The 22,266-nt window shown below is 45.3% G+C and overlaps 1 protein-coding gene across 3 annotated transcripts in view; it reads right to left on the reverse strand.

The window, feature by feature from the left end:
• RC3H1 (ring finger and CCCH-type domains 1) overlaps positions 1–22,266 on the reverse strand; it is a 78,810-nt gene that overhangs the window by 37,394 nt on the left and 19,150 nt on the right. For all 3 annotated transcript variants that reach the window (XM_071565832.1, XM_071565830.1, XM_071565829.1), the window contains 6 exons: positions 17,310–17,677; positions 7,099–7,219; positions 5,434–5,673; positions 4,099–4,274; positions 2,794–2,994; positions 1,829–1,961 (listed from right to left, as the gene is read on the reverse strand). In XM_071565832.1, coding sequence (XP_071421933.1) covers positions 1,829–1,961; positions 2,794–2,994; positions 4,099–4,274; positions 5,434–5,673; positions 7,099–7,219; positions 17,310–17,540 — 1,102 coding nt within the window. In that variant the 5' untranslated portion in view covers positions 17,541–17,677. Of the gene's footprint in view, positions 1–1,828; positions 1,962–2,793; positions 2,995–4,098; positions 4,275–5,433; positions 5,674–7,098; positions 7,220–17,309; positions 17,678–22,266 lie in introns of those variants that run through there.

Below are 22,266 nucleotides of genomic sequence, written 5' to 3' on the forward strand. Positions count from 1 at the left end.
ACTCAAGACTGAACTGCACAAACCACCAAATGAGCCAGTAAGCCAAATTATTTCCTTTAGTAAGAACTTTCACCTCACAGGGACTCCAGAGAAATGCACTGTACAAACTCTTCACACAATGAAAAACACCAGGCTGAAAATCCCACTCTGCATTCAGAGCCCTGCAGGTGAAACCATTCCACACAAATTCCTTACCCACTGGCCTGAGCACAGGCACAGTCACAGAGCTGCCACTGAACTGGTGCCTCTCACTCAGAAAAAACAACACCAGGCAAATCTGTCTCAGAGCACCATCTAACACACAGCACTGTGAATGAACTGGACAGTCTCAATTCAACAGGAACAGTTGGGTTTTTAGCCAATTTACTTTTTTTTGAATCTCTGCCAGCAGCTGACACTCTCACCCCGTGCCTGCACACTCTGCTGCAAAGCACAGGCCCTCAAAGTGCCTTTCAAGATCTTTAGCACAATTAATGACATTGGATTCCACTCACAAGGCCTAAAGTCTTCCACTGGTGCTTCAATGTGCCTACAGAACAGCAGGGCAGCAACTCAACAGCACAGCAAAGAACCATCAAGACCAGACTCCCCTGCTGAAACTGTGAGGCCATCAGTGATGCCACTTTCCTTGGCAGTTTGGGCCAACAAATCTGCAGAACACACACAGCTTTGTCCCTGACTCGTTTCAGTATGAAAGACTTGGGAAGAAAGCACTACATCTCCTTCAGCTGTGAAGTACAACTGGTCCTCGTTTGAAAGGGAAGTTTATTTGTTTAAACATACAGAAACTAAGAACTACAACTTCTCATCTCCTGAAGTCATAGTTTAGGCCTTCACACTATTCTGATACCTAAAGCTGATTTTACACATTTTAACAGGTATGAAACAAAACTTCAGCCACAGCACTCTGTTCTGTCCCTTCCCTTCTCCCTCAGGTGGTCCATCCTCACAGCACTGCTGACTTGCTCAACAAATTCCATCTTTCCTCTGCCAACAGCTTATTTTTCCCAGTTATATTCTTTTAAGCTCTCTTCCCCTTCCCAGACTGTCTTTCCCACCTCTGCAGAATTCCCGGAAGTAACAAATCTTTCTTGTCTAGACTGATTTTCCCCCAGCTTCTATATATTCAATTTATCAATTACTCTGGAATCCAAAATTCTTTACACAGAAGATGCCTTATGATTTTAAGCTGGCTCTAAGAGAATCCTGAGTGCAGTGTCTGCAGATCAAAACCTGAACTTGTGGAACAAAGAAAAAGACATGTAATTTTTAGACAACTTAATGGAAGTCCTTAATCTGGTGAGTGTTTTAAAGAAGACTTCCCCAAGCTGGCTAACACATTATTTGCTGCAATAGGGAACTGGAGAGAAAAGGCATCTCAGCAACAGCTAAAAGGCTCTGCTTTAAGCACAGTGGTTCTGTCAACCTTCCTGCTGTTTTAAATGCCAGTACATGGACTAAAAAAGGGCAAAGAGGGAAGCTCTGAGTGCTGCCACTCCCCCCGTGAGCACTGCCCAATACACCCCATGCAGCCTCACAGGATTGTGTGCAAAACACCCTCACTCATGAGAGCTCACACAGTGCTGTCACACAAGGGAGCTCTTTCTCAGAGATTATTCCTGCTGTACTTCTGAAGCTATTTGGGTCTCAATAGTTCAGTTCCTCACAGAGATTACTGCTGTTACAGCCTGGCTTTGAATACCACTCAAGAATCTTAAGTTGATGAGTCAGAGGATGCTTCCTTATACTTGATGATCAGCTTTCAATGCTTCTTCAGTGTTAGGCTCCTCCTGGCTAAACTCTTCAGTTACAGGTTTTCCAGACTTACCTGGACTGGGGTCAATATTTGCCAGGAGCTCTAGGTGAGGCCGAAGACGATTCAGGTTTGCTGGATCTCCAGTTCTCTGAAGAGCAATAGTCAGTTCCTGAACACTCTGTGCAAACGAGGCTGGGGTCTGCAACTTAAAAAAATTACCATAATTAACTTTCCACAGGCAAAGGAGTCCTCACTGTTTCTGAAGGCTGGTCCACAGCTCACAAGAGCTGTCTCCCAAGTCTGAGGAGAACATTTTTCACACAAGCCCATTTCAGTGAGCCCTTTCTATCCAGTGTGCACAACTCTGACACTGCAGGTTAAAATATAGCTCTAAACAGACAACATAAATGCCAGTATTATTTCTAGCAGTAAAACCCATTTCTTTTGTGTTGTGCTGGCACCCAGGAAAAAAATGGACAATATTAGAAATGATTCAATTTAGATTTCTGAAAAGTCTAATACCTTCAACACCCTCAACAGGTTTGCAACCTGTTTTAAATTGAGTGCAGGAGACAACGAAGAGCAAGAGAAGTTAAAAATAGCAATGTTCCATTTACTATCATCATACAAATCCACTGTTTAAACCCCTTGAATTCTACATAGCTATAGACTGGGCAGTGATTTTGTTTCCAATTTACGCACTGACTTCCTGCCCGGAAACACAGACCATTAACCTCTGTCCCTACATTGTCAGTTATCAGCTGGTGACAAAGGTCACATCCCAATTGTGTAGCTGAGCTTTGTGGCTTCCCATCTGCACAAAGAAGTAAAACAGTGGGATGGCAGAGGGAGCAAGACTCACTAGGTCACAAATACATATTCTAATCATTTAGGGTTAATGGTCTTTGGAACAAAAGGATAAATGATTAGTGGGTGAGTACCCGTGGGCATAGATTGCAAGTTCAGCGTTACAAGCACTGAAACCCACCACAGCTGGTTGCAAACAGGATGGGCTGGGCTGCCCCGAGGTGCTTTACCTTGTCGATGATACTCTGCATGTGGGACTTGTGCGACTGGTCCCCGTAGAGCAGCGAGGACCACTGGTCAGGGGCGATGCGCAGCCCCGCCTCCATCGCGATCTGCACGATCTGCGAGTCGTGCTCCCTCCTCAGGGCCTCGTAGGTCCGGAACTCCTCCTTCAGCTGCATCAGGGACGAGTCCTCGTCTCGCTTGGTCACCTGGTCGGCACAAATGAGCACAATGCAATTAAGCAGGATAAGCCAGAGCACATGTGAAGTGACATCTTCAGTCAGCAGCTAAGTGCTCCCAAACTAAACTCAAGTATGAGGGAAGTTCTGGCCAGGTGGGTGTTGGTCTCTTCTCCCAGGCACTCAGCAATAGGACAAGGGGGCACGATGGGCTCAAGTTCTGCCAGAGGAAACTGAAGTTGGAGAGCAGAAAAAACTTCTTTGCAGAGAGAGTGCTCAGGCATTGGAATGGGCTGCCCAGAGAGGGGGTGGAGGTTTTTCAACTGAGCTTGGCCATGGCACTGAGTGCCATGATCTGGTAAAGGGACTGGAGTTGGACCAAGGGTTGGACTTGATGATCTCAGAGGTCTCTTCCAACCCAATCCACTCTGTGATTCTGTGATGATATGCTGTGAACATCAGATTCTACTAAAATAATACACTCTATGAGGAGATGAACTGCTATAAAATGTATACAAAACATCATTTTGTCTGACATGGTGGAAGTGTCACACTTCCTAAATGACTTTACAGCACCCACATCTTACTTCTCTGATCAAGATCAAGATCTGCATTTCAGAATTTTGAGGGTACAACTAGCGAAACCAAAGCATTTTTCTACTCATTTAGCAAAAGTCAGTAACACTAAGGTTGAGCACCTAGTAAGGGATCTAATGATTTAATAATACTGTAAAGTACACTAAGCATCTTAAGGTCCCTTCATACAACCCTCATGTCTAAGAGGCTCATATTTCTTTGTTTCTAACCACATCACCAGTGAATTAACAGAAGCAGGGATTCTCCAGCTTTGAGCCACTTGTGAGGAGATAAGAATGCTGGCTTACATCCAGGTTTTGTAGCTGTGCATCTACTAAACTGGACAGAGTCAAGCCCTGGCTTCACAGCTCCAAGCTGAGGTTTCAGCCATCACAGCTGTACAAAGAACTCTCCAAACACACATGGCACTTAACAAGCAACACTTTCTACAACTACTCATATTTCTAAGCACATTTAATGTTATGGGACAATGAACCCTGAAAGTGCAAACCAACAGTTTTCATAGCATTAAGAAGTCTCCAAGCAGAACCTTCTTACCTTGAAGCATGAGGCCCTGTAAAGGAGCTGGACAACGTGCCCAATGCTGGTTTTGGAAGCCTGAGGGAATCGTGGCTCCAGCCTCTGCACCACAAAGAGAACCAAGACCTTCCGTGACAGAGCAGATCCATCTTCCAGAGCCAGCAGGACCAGCTTTAAAGCCTCCTCTTGCATTGCTGAGGGTGGGGGAAGAGAAGAACAGTATGAGAGAAGCCCAAGCAAGATTTCTGCACAACCTATCCAGCAAGAAAGGGAGGGCAAAGAGGGAAGGAAAACCTCCAGATTCCCAGACTGTGGCTGGGGAAAACATGACTTTTAACCTGTATTTTTTATTGTTATTATTATATCTATTTTGGGTACCATCTGATAGAAAGACTCCTTTGTTCCTGTCCATACACCTCTTCACTGTTAATGTAAGAGCTTTCCAAGTGTGTTATCTACATCCCACAGTGGTCCCAGCAGAAAAAGCTGACAGGCTGAGGAAGGGCAAGGTTCACTGCCATGCAGCAGAAGAGCAGTGAGTGCCCACACAAACGAGCCAGGTGCTGCAGCACTGCTATTCAGCTTGGTAACAAGGCTCTCTCTTCCCTGGAGTGGTACCAAAGTCAGCCCTTCTCAATCTGATCCAGTGGGGAAAAGCATCACTACTTTAAGAAACAGGCTGCATATTTCAAGACTCAGCAAGTGAAGCCTGTGTTTCCCATAATGAGACTTTATTTTAAGCAAAATTTACTTTTCCCAGTATTCTAACCAAAGGAATTTAATTTCTAAATATGTAACTTTTTTAAAAATACATACACATTAACTGTAACAAAACCATCCCCACAACTGCTTTGTATGTTTACGGCCCTAGAGAAGGCAAAGAAGCCAAGGCCAGTCACTTCTAGTAAACTTGTTTTTATTACAAGGGTCTTACTTGACCCTGAGATCAGTTCAGTTGGTTAAAACTTGGTTGTAATAATGCCAAGGTCATGGGTTCAATCCCCTGTGTGGGCCACTGACTTAAGAGTTGGACTTGGTGATCTTTGTGGGTCCCTTCCAACTCAGAATAGTCTGTGATTCTGGGATTCTTCAAGGAATTGCAAGAAACTATTTCCCATTTATCTTATGAGAAGAACAAAAGGACGCACATAATTCTGAATATTACAGAAGACTTGTAAAAGCACTAAAAATGCAAGGAAGTCCATGACAGCAGCCCAAAGACATACCATTAATTCTGAAAACCTACTATTACAAAATTAAGCTGCTGCCTCATAAAGCCACCCAGGCAACCTGACAGCCATTTATCAGCTCTAACTGCTCCCAGCACAGCAGTGGCACTGCCATGTCACCCACCTGGCCCCAGGAACTGGCACCCTCTGGCTCTCACTGCAGCCCAGAGGTTGGAGGAGAGCTGCTGAGGGTTCTGGTGCTGCAGGATGAGCTCTGTGACTGTCCTCTCGCCCAGGGACCGTGCTGCCCGCATGGCCCTGATGCGCCCTTCCTCCTCCACCAGCTGGCAGTGCACCAGTGTCACAAGTTTCCTCTGCATGGGACGGCTCAGCACGCTCTGGGTAGTACTGTTGAGACCCACACCTTCAAAACAAAATGGAACAGAATAATAATAATAATGAAACAGAATCATATTTCCTCCCCTTGTGCCAGCCTTCAGTGACTCCTGTACAGGGCAAACCCAGTTCTCCTGATGCCCACTCTGTCAAACAGAGCACCAGACAAGGCAGAGCAGAAGCTCCTTTTTGCCAGCTTGTTTTATACAGCATTAAAAGCAGTCTCCTGGCAGTCAGCTTCCCCACAGGTTGAAGTCTTGTGACTTGAGATGGAACCTCTAATGAATCCCGTCCCCACACTGGTTGTTTGTCCCACACCCTCCTGTACGGATTCCCAATTCATCAGTTTTTAAACCAAGATTGGCTGTGGCACTGAGTGCCATGATCTGGTAAAGGGACTGGAGTTGGACCAAGGGTTGGACTTGATGATTTCAGAGGACTTTTCCAACCCAATCCATTCTGTGATTCTATGGATGTGGCACTGAGTGAGAATCCACCACGTCTTGATCCACAGAGTGCCCTGGGCTGGTGATCACAGTGGGGTTGGATCAAGGGTTGGACTTGATGATCTTGGAGGTCTTTTCCAACCCAATCCATTCTGTGATTCTTTAATTCTATGATTCCTTATTCATGGACATCAGGGAACACCTGCACCTTGTTTGTTTTCACAAGACATTGAGTTTCCTGCCCACATCTGGTCTCTCTACTCACTGCCTTGGCTCAGCCAAGCTGAGCTTACACATGAGTCCTGAACTGCCAGGGGTGCAAAAGCTCTGATTCACAAACGTGCTGGGAGCCACTGAACCCAGATAAAGGACTGAGTGACTCACTGGCCATACTGGGCCACTGCTACCCAGAGTGACACTGCTATCACACAGCACTGGGCAGAGAGACTGAGACAACTTCATTCAATTAATTTCTGAAAACCTGATGCCCAGGATGCTCAGCTCCACTCGTTGTGCTGACAGACTGTCCAAATCCTGAATATGTGGTACAGATAAAATCCATACTATTGAACACAGTGCAGATTTGCTACATCAGAATTACTCAAGACTGATACAGCTCTTGTATAAACAGAGTATTATAATTTCTCTCATATATCCCTGCATGCAGTAGCTTTCTCATTTCAATTTATTCCTCCTCTACAGACAAGCTGAATTACTACAGTTATCACAAAGCAGAACTGAAAAAAGTCTGTTTTTACTTAGTCTGCAGAGGTCAAATCAATTTAGAGTTTGTCCCAGCCAAATAACTCAGGCTTTTCTCAGAATTACTTTTGACACCTTCCATTCCACACCCCCTTCCCCACCAAGAAAACATGACCTTATTGTTTAGGAAATCTGTTTCAGTTTGTTTCTAAACTAGGTTTATGTCCATTTTCCAAACAGACTAACTGATCATTTGGGTAGTTTATTTTGCATCTGACAGTCCAAAGGAGCAAAGCAGGCACTACCTCTGGCGCTGCTGAGTGGTTTGAGGTACAATGCCAGTTCTTCCACGCATTTCTTGCCCTCCTCATAATGCTTGGTATCTTCAGCTCCACTGCATAAAGTAATTGGCTGCTGCTCAGGAACCTGAGGAGAGATGACACGTGCATGAATATGCATAAATAAGCAGCAGTCATGCTTACAAACACTTGTTACTATGAAGCATTTCCTGTTTTATTCCCCTTCTGTGTTTTTTTCTGTAGTAGTAAGCATTTTGCAGCTTGTTAACTGAACAAATAGCACAGAAAAGCCCAGTGAAAATGAAAACAAAAAGACAGAGCATTTGTAATTAGTAGACTTCCTTTATTTAGTGACTGACAGGAATTAGAGGCAGAAGGCTTAACGTGGCACTTCCTGTAACTACAAAACTTTGGCTAAAATAACACACATTGAGACATCCCTAAAAGCTGGCTGGCCAAAGAAAAAAAATCAGGGGAAAAATATAATCAGAAGTACCCTGGTCTGCAGATAAGTACCTATTTGTATCTAGGGCCTCACAGCTCTAAAATCATCCAGGGATAAATGATTACAGCTACTTAGATTAGTGGGAGGAACAGATTTAGCAGCAAATACACTATGATACCCTTGGAACATATTCTGACTAGACCAAATTATCAAGCAGCAAGACCAAGTAATGCTGTGCACTACATATGAACACACCCCTAACATCTGTTTGGTTTGTTTGGGTTTGTTTTTTTCCCAGGTGACATTTATTTCTTCATGCAGACACTCAGCAGAAACCAGGATTTTTCAAAGGGATTTGGACCACCCCCTCCCCAAGTTATGATTCTGTTTTTGCTTTCCTCCAGGTAAATTCTTACAGCTTTAAGCAAATTTGAGGCTGCAGTAGAGCTCTGTACTAACATTTCTCAACATCACTATTCAGCACTCAACCCAATATGACAGCACAGAGAATCAGAATTTCTCCAAAGACTAAACACAAGCATGTTTTGCATATGCTGTGGAAGTGCAAACAGACTTCGAGTTCTATTTCCAAGTCAATCCCTCTCCCAGTGGCAATAACAGCACACTAATCCCACAGAGCTGCTTACAGGGACCAACCCAGGCCCTCAATCTGAAAGCACAAGCCTTTAATGCTTCAGTTAAACACAGCCACAAACCTGCCCACCTTCACGTGCAACCCAGCCTGGGAACAGCAGCCCTGTGATGGCAGCACCAAATAAAAGCAGGAAATACACAGAAAATGTGAGTATATACAGACATTCAGTTCTCATCACCCACGTGGCCAGGAGGTTTCTTATCAATTTTAATAGACAGCAATGTTTCAATGATATAATCACACCTCTCCTTACACAAGTCTCTGCTAAGCTGCTCATCTGACACACAGGGCAAAATAAAGTTACTATCTACCATTAACTGTTGCCTGTACAGCAGGGAACAAAAAACAGCCTGAGAGTGCAAGGTGTCAGCTGCAATTAAGATAGTTGATACCATCCCAAAACTGACATAATCAAGATAACCTGAACCAGGCACAGCCTCTTTCACTCCTATCAAAGGGAAAACCAAAGCCAAGATCTATCACACTGAGACAGTAAGGGTGGCCTTTTCACTGACTGCAGTTATCTTGTGATGTTCTGGGCTTTTTGGTTTTAATTTTGGGACTGTTTGTTTGGGGTGTCTTGGTTTTTGGGTTTGTGTGTCTGTAAGCAAGAAAGCTTTCAGCAAAAGGAGATTTCACAACTGTATCTTACAGAGGTCAGACCACACTGCCACAACAGTCTTGGCTTGACTAATTTCTTGGAATTTGGGAAACAACTATTACATCTTCAATATTTAGAATCACAGAATGGATTGGGTTGGAAAAGACCTCCGAGATCATCAAGTCCAAACCTTGGTCCAACTCCAGTCCCTTTACCAGATCATGGCACTCAGTGCCACGGCCAAGCTCAGCTGAAAACCCTCCAGGGATGGGGAATCCACCCCCTCTCTGGGCAGGCCGTTCCAATGCCTGAGCACTCTCTCTGCAAAGAATTTTTTTCTGCTCTCCAACTTCAATTTCCCCTGGCAGAGCTTGAGCCCATCGTGCCCCCTTGTCCTATTGCTGAGTGCCTGGGAGAAGAGACCAACCCCCACCTGGCCACAACTTCCCTTCAGGCAGTTCCAGACAGTGCTGAGGTCACCTCTGAGCCTCCTCTTCTCCAGGCTAAACACCCCCAGCTCCCTCAGCCTCTCCCCACAGCACTTGTGCTCCAGTCCCTTCTCCAGCCTCGTTGCTCTTCTCTGGCCCCGCTCCAGCCCCTCAGTATCTTTCCTGAGACTTCCTTTCTTTACTTGAGTGCAAACAGAATATTCCATACCTCCCTTTCTAAGCCACTGCCACTTTAGCAGGGAGATGTTACCCACCAGGACCGGCTCACTGATCAAACTACACATCACACACAGAGACTGCACCATCCCTGCCGTATTTTTTGCTGGCACAGAATTCATGCACATTCCCCCTTATCCCTGCAGCCATCCCAGCCACACCAGTGACAACCCAAACACAGCCCCAGCAGACAAAGGGGCTGGGGACAGCCATGGCACAGGAAGCCATGCTCAGCCCTGGATTTGGCCCTGAATGGCAGTGGGTTTAGCACACACTGAGAGCAGCCCTTTGGAATGCCAGACACAGCACAAAGCCACCAGCAAGACACAAGGGCTGTCTCAGAGCTAACACAGAGCTCCCCTCTGCCCCGGGAAAACCTGGCACAGAACAACCTCCAGGAGTTAATCAGCTGCTTCACACTACCTGCATTTATTTCTACACACAGACACTTCACCTTCACTCATGCAATGCACCTCACAATAAAATTTACCAGTAATTTTTCTTTTATTGGTACTGTTCTATGCAATTCTAAGACTTATTTTAATATTTTAGGGTTAGAATAACTGTAAGAACAGCATATAGGACAAGGGGGCACGGGCTCAAACTCTGCCAGGGGAAACGGAAGCTTCACATCAGAAAAAAACTCTTTGCAGAGAGAGTGCTCAGGCATTGGAATGGGCTGCCCAGAGAGGGGGTGGATTCCCCATCCCTGGAGGTTTTTCAACTGAGCTTGGCTGTGGCACTGAGTGCCATGATCTGGTAAAGGGACTGGAGTTGGACCAAGGATTGGACTTGATGATCTCGGAGGTCTTTTCCAACCCAATCGATTTTGTGATTCTATACCCAGAGAGAAAAATTGTAAAGAAATGTTTCATAAAAGTCACAGGAAACATGAATTTTCATTTTGGCTCCATTGTGAAATTGCTGAGGAACAACTGAGAAATAATTCAACTCCAAAGTATTTTCACTTCCTCTTTGCAAAGTATCCTTTTAATAGCATGCATGACCCCTTGGTCAGTGCTGTTTACAGCCTCTCTCACGAGCCCCAGAATAGATGGCCTGCAGAGTGAGTTCATTATTTTCATCCTCATTCCATATTCCACTCTCTCAGACACCACACCCTGATCCCAGTTTCCACTGCAAATATATTGACATTATGTAATCAACACCTCCCAAGGGGAACCAGAGCAAGACAAGAAGAATTATCTCAGCTGTTGAACTGCTGTAGGTTTGTGCTGGGTTTGTGTGCCTGCCGTGGCAATGCCTGGAGTTTCCTGGCACTGGAATGCTGCCCATCCGCATGGCTTGGGGTGTGGGAAGAGGCAGCTCATGATGTCATGAGGAAGGGGACTGGAAAGGAATGCTAAAGCATCATCTCATACCAGGCAGTGATTCTGAATTGGTGATTTAAGTGTAATTTGATGAAGGATGTCAGCTTGAGTTGTCAGCAATTACCATTAGACATCTAATTGCACGGAATGAGAACATGTTAAACAGACCAAACCCCTTTTTGTCTGCTTTGAAAACTGTTTCTCCAACTATTTCCCCTCCCTTCTTCCTGCCCAAAAAAAAAAGCAAACCAAAAAGCCAAACCAAAAAGCCAAAGTGCACTGCCTTCAGTTTCTCAAAGGTTTACATTAAGGACAACTTCTTCACAGACAATTCCTCTTTTGTGGCACTTTCATTTCACCAAAAGTTACAATAAAAAATTACCAAACATGCCTCTAATAGCTCTGCAATTGCAACCTTCCCCTTTTGAAAGGGCTGTGAGTTAACATCACTCCACCCACTCTCTCATCATGTACACCATTCCATTGCCTAATGTCTAGGGTTGCATCTATCGTGTCCAGCACGAGACTGTGACAGAAATTAAAGCCCAACAGGCATTTCTGTCACTCTTGTCACCTGTCTGGAACGTGCATGCTGCTGCTTCACAGGTTAAAACACATGAGGGAAGATGTCAGATGACAGAATCATGGTTATGTACCTTCAAAACACCAGCCAGGTGAATGCTGAAAATAGTTGCACATAGTGAGTAATGTGTGGTGCCTGAAAAGCCAAAATTCTAAACATCATTGCCATAGGAACAGGCCTAAGGGGTTTCTTTGCCCAAGAACTCCAAGAAGCAAAGTATCCAGGGGTGCCCTGCTGATCTGTGCCCCAGCCATGGTGCCTCCCTTCCCTCACAACACGCTCTGCTCAGGCCCTCAGCTATTTCCAGCTCTCCCAGAATAATTCTCATCTTCCCCTTACAATCCCTCCTGCCCACTCATCTTACATGGCTGAACTGAGCTCTGTGTGGGCTGAAAAACCCAATCAGAGAGGTGTGGAACTCCCCATCTCCCCAGTGTCCAAGGCCAGGTTGGATGGGACTTGGAGCAATCTGGGATAGTGGATGGTGCCCATGGCAGGGGTGGAATGATATGAACTTTACGGTCCCTTCCAACCCAAACCATTCCATGATTCCATGGCCACTGCCTCCCAAAACAGCCCCTGCAACCACTGCTGACATGTAACATGCCACAGGGGAACGGGCAGGAACCTGAGTCCCTGCAACAGTAAATTTTCACATAATCTGGGCAACAGGTTCCATTTTTGGAAAGGGGTGGGGAGAGGGAAAACTGAGAAAGAGTCTGTAATTCAAGCAAGAAAACAACTCTTCTCACCACTAAAGTGACAGAGAATGCTGCAGTCAGAGAAATAGGTTACTGCTTTCCCAGGTGACTGTGTGACAAATTTAGTCCGTTTTCCCCAAAGTACAGTCCTGCTTATCTCACCCCCTGTGCCTGTGCAAAAGCCAAAGGGACCTGACCTGGAATACGGTCATTGTTGCCAGGCACAGCAGCACAGATTTGTTTCTTTAAACTGCCTGGTCTCCTTCGCTGCCTCCAGCAACAAAGCACTTCGCACATGGTGTGTGTGTGTGTGGCTCGGCTTCACGAACGCAGATTTGGGCAGGGCTGTCCCCACGTGCCCTTCCAGCCTGCGCAGTGGATTTTAGGTGAGGCTCAGCGTGCACAGAACTGGCCCCACCGTTTCAGTCCTGAGGTTCATCTGCCACGGCCGAGCGAGCTTGGACAGTGCCAGTGAAGTCCTCAGGACTAGAACCTACAGCACCCGGCATTTCCCAGGAGGTCTCCCATCCAAGCACTAATCCGGGGCTGACCCTGCTGAGCTTCCGAGATCTGACAGGATCGGATGGCAGGGATAAAAGTATGAACTTCTCAGAAGTCTCCCCAAAGGGAAAAGAACAAACTGTTCTCCCCCCTCGCAGATAAAAGCTTTAATTGTGCTGCACTGCATTTCCTTCTAAAATGAAACCTGGGGGGTTTGAGTTTATACTTTAAAAATAAGGCATTACACATGTCCACAGACTCAGGTTAAGGTTTACAGGTGTTTGTAGGAGATTAAGGGACACTAATGACACACAGACCCTCCTGAAACTAAACCATGAAGTGGAACAAGAAGATGGGCTTGGTTTCAGTGGAAGTTGATACCACTCATGCTTTGAAAGCCAGATTGCTGCTCACAGACCATTTTTGCTGATATGTACCAAAGAGAGCCCACCTTCTTAACAGGACAGGCCAAAAACACTAGCTGGTCTAAGATATCTTTTTATTTTTTAGAATTTTTCCTTAACCAAGCCCTTTTATAGAAAAATATTTTTAAAACGGCCATAGACTAATTGGAAACAGCAACTGTTTCCCTGTCCTCCACAGGGAAACACTGTATTTGGTAACACTCCATAGTGTGGGGAACACTCCAAGAGCTGCCAGGAAGGGACAGGAAGAGAAAAGAAGGTGAGTTGAGCTGAAGCTGATTTCATTCCCATTAGGAATCAGGAGCTGGCTGGGAAGGTGGTGCAAACTTCTCTTAAGGGGAAAGTTTGTCAGTAATAAACACCCAGCTGAGATCCACGATTATTGTTCAGGCACCAGAATGCTGGGAGCAGTGAGTGGCAAATAAGGGGCGTGGGAATACTGTCTCTTTTGGTGGCATTTGCACCTTGAGGGTCATCAGGGAGCAAGTCCTGTGAATCCTGATCACAGACAAGATGTAAAAAGGAGCACGAAGTGCTGTCATTAGTTTGGAGTCAGACTTAATGCTCAGAGTGCTCTCAAGACAAACAATGCTATAAAGCCTCTCTTCCTTATTCATTCCTCACACATATGGATGAGAAAACTGGCTGGCTAACAAGCAAAACCAGAATTAAATCCTCAGTTACCCATACAGAGGAAGGGTGGATTTCCATTTTGTCCCAGAAGATCCTGTTTTTATGAAAATTTTAATTCAGGCAAAGATCAAGTTCATCACACAGTTTCTCATACAGCTTAACAAACACACACAAACCAACCAAAAAAATGCAAGGAGGAAAAAATACATTTATCTCAAGTGTGGACATCTGGGTATAGAATCGATTGGGTTGGAAAGACCTCTGAGATCATCAAGTCCAACCCTTGGTCCAACTCCAGTCCCTTTACCAGATCATGGCACTCAGTGCCACGGCCAAGCTCAGCTGAAAAACCTCCAGGGATGGGGAATCCACCCCCTCTCTGGGCAGCCCATTCCAATGCCTGAGCACTCTCTCTGCAAAGAATTTTTTTCTGCTCTCCAACTTTAATTTCCCCTGGCAGAGCTTGAGCCCATCGTGCCCCCTTGTCCTACTGCTGAGTGCCTGAAACTAATCTAGAGACTCCAGAGAAGAAGGAAGACATAATTGAAAAAGAGAATTACAATATTTATTTAAGGCATCACCCACAGATCTCATACTGCCTGGAAGCTCTTCAAAGATGGTGGCACATCACAGAAATGGGAGTGCACAGCCTCACTGCTTTCTCCTGCAGAGCAGGATGAGTCACTCAGCACAGGCAGAAACACCAATGCATTTTAAGCTTCTGAAATACCTTCTATGCCATACAGCACAAAAACCCACCACCAAAGCATCCACAGTACCTGATGAACTACAAAGTGGCAAAAGCGTATCTGGATCTCTAGGTCCCAGTACCCAACAAAAAGCAACATGAGAACACTGTTCTTTCCTCCACACCTTACACGCTCCTGCACGATTTTCTCCTCTTCCATGAAGGATGGATCTCACTGAATTTTCTGCAGCCTTATCTCCGCCGAGCCCAGACACACAGGCAGAACAAACCAAAACAATAACCCCTCAAGGTTAACTGCACCCATTTACCTTTCACTGCTCACCCCTCCCCTCCCCAGTGCACAAGGCTGTCCAGCCTTGGGAGGTGTGTGGGTCACAGGAAGCCACCATGATAAGCTTATGCCAATTCAGGTCTGTGCTGCAAGTTAACAGGGTGATCCTGCTTTCCAGACACCTCTATCAGGAATTAAAACTGTTGACATTCTGGTCCCTGTTTTTGCCATTGCCACCTGTGAAAAGATTTATCCTTTTCCTGCCAAGTTCTAGGGAACAAAAGCTGATAAAGTGAAAGTTTCATCCTTGAAAACAGACTTTGCATAAACTAAAGTTACTTGAGTCTCTCCTGTTGGTTGGAGAGCTGTTGGTGGAAGAGCAAGGGGAAAGAGAGAAGAGAAAGAAAGAGTGAACAAGAGTGAGCAGCAGGGTCTGTGACTTCTTCCCAGGGGGGTGGAGGCCTCTTCCCCCCATGCAGACGTCTCTAGCAGGCTCAAAAAAAGGTGAGAGGGCTCGTGCTCTTGGTTCTTGCTTTAGTTTCCCTTCTCTCTCCCTTCTCTTTGGGTTCCTGCTATTTGGTCACTCTTGTAATAAAAATACTGGGTTTTTTTCCTGAACTCTCTATGGTGCTCAGCCTCATTTTTCCAGGAACTGCAGAACTCACCCTATTACAACACCCCTGCCCCTTTCCTGGGGTCGTCAGCACCGGGGCCACTCATGCCCATCAGTCACCCCTTCAGCTGATCTCACCAGTGCCTACTCCAGCAAAAAGAGGAGTCTGGGGCAGGCTTCCCCCATCCACCTACACGGATTTAGCATAACATATCAGCTCAGGAAGCTGCAGTTCCAGTGCACAGTTTCAAATTAAACATAATGAACATGATCTGGTAAAGGGCCTGGAGTTGGACCAAGGGTTGGACTTGATGATCTCGGAGGTCTTTTCCAACCCAATCCATTCTATGATTCTATATGGCTGTGTAAGGCCTGCTACCAAAGGGGTCTGCCCCTCTTCCCTTACAACTCCCCTCCTGCTCTTGGGACAACTGGCCACAGGTCTGGTAGGGTGAGTACAGTGAGGCACGTGACCTACAACAGAAGAATGGCTTCCCACAAAACAAGCTCAGTGAGCCAGCGCATCCTTTCAGCAGACCATGACTAGGCAGCAGTTAGGACAGAACACAGGGAGCAGAACAAACCCATTCTGGTGACAGCCCAAGGTAACACTGAATTAGATGTAACAAAAATCACAGTCAGCAACCGGCAGAATCAAGGTTGTTATTCCAGGCACCTCTGCTACTTTCCGTAGGCATTTACAAAAAGGCAGATGAGTGCTGTGGGGTGATGGCCCTTGATGAGTTGAGAGAAACGCCTCAGCCCCCTGGAGGGATGCTGCCAGCCGAGGACAAAAGCTTTCAAACCGATAAGCTTAACAAAGGGTAGAGTGTTGTTAAAGAATGACACAGCCCTCCTTTGCCATATCTTCTATGACTACTCAAGGGGCCACCCCCTCAGGCAACTGTAGCACCCCCTCAACATTGACTTTACCCACACGAAACCACCTGAAGGAAGAAAAAAGGTATAAAAAGAAGTGCAGTTTTAATTGCAACCGAAGGGAGAGAAAATGCCATGTCTCTGCAGGTGTAACTGCTGGCAGCTTGTCCTGCCTCCTTTTACTTCCTGGAACAATGTAGGAGTAAGGAAACCATGTGCTTTCTATACTCTATACTTTCTTAACTTTCTTACAAAGCTTGTTCCTTTATACATCTTATCTTACATCTTATGCTGACAGCTACTTTGATTCTTACTCTATAAGCATCTTCTTTACTAACTGTGTTTGAGACTATAATAGTAATAACAGTAACTTGCTTTACACTTTGCTTTCAGTGTGCAGCTTCTTTCTCAACATGTGTGTTGATAAGAAGCAGCTCTGTCTCTGTTCTTTCCTTTTGTTTTGTGTTACACACAGAGTGGTGTGCAAGATATTTTATTGCCCTATGTTATTGAGAGTGTCTAGAGAAGTGTTTTAGGTGGCTGTGTTTCTAGTTAGTAGTTTTTGTTGCTAGTTTCTGTAAACTTGAGTTTGGTGTGTTTGTCTCTATAAAATGTGCTTTGTGCTGGTTTCTTTTGGGGTCTTTTGTTATCAATTAAATACAATCTTGCAGCTGAACGTTCTCACTGGCAATGCAAAACCCACAATAACTGTCACATACTTGTATTAATCAATGTTACTTCGGGAGCTGTTGTGGGGACAGTTCTTTTCTAGCTATTAAGTGTGGTCTCAGAGCAGAGGTTAGAAATTCTTCCAATCTGTGCTAGCCGTGTTGTTAGGCAGTGTTGGGAAACATAAGGCTCTAATTGTCTGGAGGTGCTTATTGCTAAGAAGTTTCCTTGGCTTAAGTGAGGTCCTCATAGGGGAGTCAAAAACCTTTCCAGCCTGTGTTCTGTCCTAGTTTGACAGCAGTGCTGGGTTCATAAAGCTTTGATTATCCCGAGGGCACTTATAGCTATTAACTTTATATTAATACAAGTGGGACCAGAAGTCTTTGCATTTGTCTCTCCTCCCTTTCACATGACAAGTACTCTACACACCATCAACACAGTGCCATATTCTTTATTAGTCATGACTTGTCCTCCTGAAAGAAAGAAAACAATATAAAGACAGATATAAATCAATAACTAAATAAAAAGCACTGTACCTGAGCGCCCACGAGCTGCAGCAAGGCCGAGTTGACAGGCAGGAGCTCAATGTCTGTGTTGATAGTGGTCTGGTCAAAGGGACACGCCTTCCGGTGGAGCTTGTTGAGGCACATCTTGCAGACAGTGTGGCCGCACCCCAAGCTGATGGGCTTCCGGATCGTTTCGTCGAAAGTCTGTGTGCAAATCGGGCAGGAGAGAAAATCCGTCCATTGTGGAGCTTGTACAGGCATTGCTTCAGGAGTTAACCGACAGGACAAAAATCTAAAGCACAGATTCCACTGGAATCAAAATCTTGGGGGAAAAAGTCTGTTTGTTTTTAAATATCTTCTGTAAGTACAGACAGTCAGCACATAGTGTGAAACATAACCTGGAACAAAGCAGAAACACATAGTTAGGATTGGGTACCAACAGGCAGGTGAGACCCTCTGTGCCCAGTGAGCAGCACTCCTGAGGCACAGCTCAGCCAGGTGGGCAGTCCTGGCACCAAACACAGCACAGAGTCACGACTTGATGTAATTCCAGCTAGTCTAGCACTGGAAAAGCCACTTTAAACCATTTCTGCTGTTACACAGCTTGAAAAAAATAATTCAGATAATGATATCACTGAAGTTATGAGACTAATTAGCTTTTTTTTGTTTATGTTCTCTTTTTTCTTTATAAATGAGCCAATTAACATGAACAAGATTTGAATTAAAAAGACCATTTTTGAAGGGCTGGTGTGCTTATTCCACTAAACCCATTTTTTATGGTGTTCATTGTGAGCTTGTTAGACAAGGTTTCATCCAAAGCTTTTATCACAAGCAAGCTTTGCTTGGAATCCAGTGGGCCCTGGATTGGCACACGGTGACTCTGGGAATTCAGCACTGATAACTTGCCCTGAGTCCACCCATCAAGCTGCTCTATCCTTCAAAAGCACGAAGAACATTTTCAGAATGTCTCAAGGACCCTTTTCTGACCCCAATTTACGTAATTCCCTGCCTGCCTAGAGATTATACTGACAGAGAAAGCAACACCTTTAATGTACTGAGAAATCACACTGGAATTACAATAGAGGGGAACCTGGGAGGTCGTTATTACTTGGCACTTTCAAATCAAAATAGTAAGGGGATCAATTGCTACTAATTATGAGGCAAAGGAAGACAAGACATCCCTTTGGGACAAAAAAGAGGCAGAATTCATGTGAGGAGAAATACAAAAGAATAGATGGATGAAGGGATATAAAAAGAATCACTATCAAAAAAGAAAATTGATAAAAAATAATTTCTGATGTCTGGTTTACTTTTATCACCTGTGGAGTTGGTAAAAAAAAGTGCAGGTCTGACTTAGAACCAATTTTTCTAAATCAAGCAGCAAAACATGAACAAAACCCAGACCCCAACCACCCAAATGTGTTAGTTTGTCTTTCCCACACCCCACTGGCTTCAGTTTCAAACCAGTGAGTGAACACTTGCTTGCTGGTATCTGTTCTGATAGCAAGTTCTTACACAAGCAAAACAGCAACCTTTCATCAAATCTCAGCTTAATAAACAACCTCACAATTAAAATCTCAATCCTAACGGCAATGAGAAACTCCAAACTAGGACTTGTGCAATTCAGAATCAAAGCATTTCAAAACAGCATCAAAAATAATACTAGAACAGAGACTAAAAAGCCTCAGGCATTTTTTTGAGAATTTAGTGCAGTGTTGTTCACTGTTGACATCCTTTTGCCAAGGCAAACAATGATGAGTTACTAGTTGAGCTTTTAGCCACATTTCATCAAACATTAAAGCTGATGAAAAGGAGCTGGACTGGGATGATCCATGTGGGTCCCTTCCAGCTCAGGATAACTCTATGATCCTATGAAACAAATTCCTTCTCTCTTCAAAAGGCAGCACACGGTGCCACACAGGCCCTGGCTCCTGCCAACAAGGGATCAATAAGAGATCAATACTGCCCAGGGAGAGTGGCACAAGGAGGCGGCACCGAGTGAGGTTAACCCTCCCACCACCATGGCACAACTAGAGATGTCAAGGCTGGTCAGGGTTCCCCCTCCAAGTTACCTCTAAGAGAAAATCTCTCAGTGTTTTCCTCTTGTCAGCAGACAGGCAAATCAGTTCCATCACTTGTATCGCCACAACCTAAGTGAAATCTTCCATACTTGTAAGTTACTTCACTGAACTAACTTACTAAAAAATCCAGGAATTTTATTTCCAAGTTTTCCCTGGCTTCCTTATATATAAGTAAACTTTGGTGTCAAGTATTCCAGCTAGAATTACTCTTTGTAGATCAAATCTGCAAGAGAAATTACCTGGAAACTCCTCCAAAGTCCTCCTGCAAAGAGCAGTACACAGCTGGATAAATCAGTGTGTGTATGGCTGGGCTATGAAATACCAGAGGGACAAAATTTGAGAGCTGGATTGTTTCCTTTCAGCCACACTGCTATTAAAGTATGTACCAACAATTTCCCAGACTTCTCTGCAAGTCAGGAACAAACTGAACAGTCTATTTGAAACACAATTATTAACCAAGCATTAAGGAAAAGAACAGCTTCTTGCTGAGGAGATTTAAAATGAGCAGCTAATAGGAAGCTGTATCATCAGGAATATGAGGCAGATGTGGACATGGAGACTCCACCATCACAGGCTCTGAGCTGGAACAAAGGAGTTAAACACAACACAACTTCATTAATTTAAAAACCCCAGTAAACAGAGACATGTTGTTCCTACCTGCAGCTCTGGCATAATGAAATAGGTCATATTTATTTACAAAATCAAGTTGAAAGAGAAGTTTGGGGAGTCTGGGCAGGGAGTAATTAGAGGCATCCATAATCCCATGTCAAGGCAGGCCTCAGAAGGCTGGGGGGACAAGGGAAGCAAAGCTCACACACAGGCAGAGCTCTGGGAGCCTCCACAGGGCCTGGGGGTGTGTGCTGGTGCCTGCAGAGCAGAGCAAGGCCACAGACAGCACTGACAGCAGGACACAGAGCTGGGAGAAGCCTCGGGAAGCTGCTGGAACAGATGGCTAACTGGCATGACACTGCCAACCTTTCCCCCAAGGAGAAAGGGAGAGCTGCTGGAGCAACAAACCCTGCACTGATAATGAATCTCCCCAGAAGGACAGCACAGAACTGTGAAATTTCTGCAGTCCCACTAAGACAGGAATGGCATCACAGGGGCTGGAGCAGGTCCAGAGAAGAGCAACGAGGCTGGAGAAGGGACTGGAGCACAAGTGCTGTGGGGAGAGGCTGAGGGAGCTGGGGGTCTTTAGCCTGGAGAAGAGGAGGCTCAGAGGTGACCTCAGCACTGTCTGGAACTGCCTGAAGGGAAGTTCTGGCCAGGTGGAGGTTGGTCTCTTCTCCCAGGCACTCAGCAATAGGACAAGGGGGCACGATGGGCTCAAGCTCTGCCAGGGGAAATTGAAGTTGGAGAGCAGAAAAAACTTCTTTGCAGAGAGAGTGCTCAGGCATTGGAATGGGCTGCCCAGAGAGGGGGTGGATTCCCCATCCCTTCAGGTTTTTCAGCTGAGATTGGCCGTGGCACTGAGTGCCATGATCTGGTAAAGGGACTGGAGTTGGACTTGATGATCTCGGAGGTCTTTTCCAGCCCAATCGATTCTGTGATTCTGTGACTGAGGATTCATGAGCCACTGGTAATACAGGCTGGCACCAAACCAACCACTGCTGCCACTGCTTTACACAAATAGGGTGGTCCCCTCTTCCTGCCGGGTCTTCAATCTCCACACAAGGAAGCAGAGCCAAGAGCTGAGACACAACATAAAATTCTGCCAGGCACAAAGCACCCAGATGGGGCAGACCCCTTCAGAAGCAAAGCTGGCAAAAGTGTGTGCTTGTCACACGGTTTGTGACTTGCTATGACCTTGGAAATAACTGGGGAAATATAGTCTCTAATGTCAAGGAGCTCCTTTAAACAGGAGACATTACAGAAGGCAGTAAAATGGTGGAAATAAAGACAGTTACATTACCACAGTCAGCCGTTAGAACCATCACAGAAAGAGAGCACCTTCCTGTACAGATAAGGTAAGAGAAGTACATTCACTTTCACAGCACAGTTTGTTGGTTTTTTCAAGATATTTCTCTCCAGCACCATTATTCCAGAGGTGAGCAAAATGCAAAGAATACAAATATTTATAAAAGATGTAGCCATTTAAATAACTGCCCCCTTCCCATAATATTATGACACTTTTAACCCACCCCCTACACACCTAATGCTTTAAACATGTACCTACACACACTTCTTTCTGTGTGATTGAAGAAAACAAAGATATGCCAAACCCAAGGAAACAGAAAACTAAGACACATCACAGTAAGTACGCTGGAAGACAAAAAGCTGTAATTAAGAATGAAGACACTCCCAGACACAGAATACTCACTAGACCAGAGACAGATTGATTTTGTTGTTTCTGAGTTGGAAAATATGAAATACCTGCATCCAAGCCTTGTCCTCCAGCTTAGCCCTGCATAAGCTGTTTTATCCACAGCTAGAAACACCTGGAAAAATGTCTCCTCTCTTCTGGGCCTCCCAGCCCCCAAAAAATCCTTGAAATTCCATCCTTCGACCAAGACGGGAAATGTCACGCTGTAATCAGATCAGTGACCCGTCTCCTCTGGGACCCTGCCAGTGCTTCAGAGAAAGGCAGGATCATTCCACAAACCACCAGGACAACTTCTCAACACTCCTCCACACTACAATGCAGAGGGTCAGTGCAGCCTCCTGTCCACGCTGTTATGTCTGTGGCAACCAGAGCCTTCCACACGCCGCGGAGGAGCTCAGCAGATTCAGCTCTTGACAAAAAGTTGTTTGTAAAATGCAGAACACTTTGTACCAACATCCACCGGCATCAAGTTTCGCACACGATGACACACACAGGAAAACTTGTGCTTCCGGTTGAACCCCCTCCCTTTAAGCTCAGCCTGCGGGCCGGGGGAGCCCCCCGAGCTCTCTCTCAAACACGGTGT

This window comes from Pithys albifrons, chromosome 10 (assembly GCF_047495875.1).
Source record: "Pithys albifrons albifrons isolate INPA30051 chromosome 10, PitAlb_v1, whole genome shotgun sequence".
In the NCBI taxonomy this organism is placed as follows: Eukaryota; Metazoa; Chordata; class Aves; order Passeriformes; family Thamnophilidae; genus Pithys; species Pithys albifrons.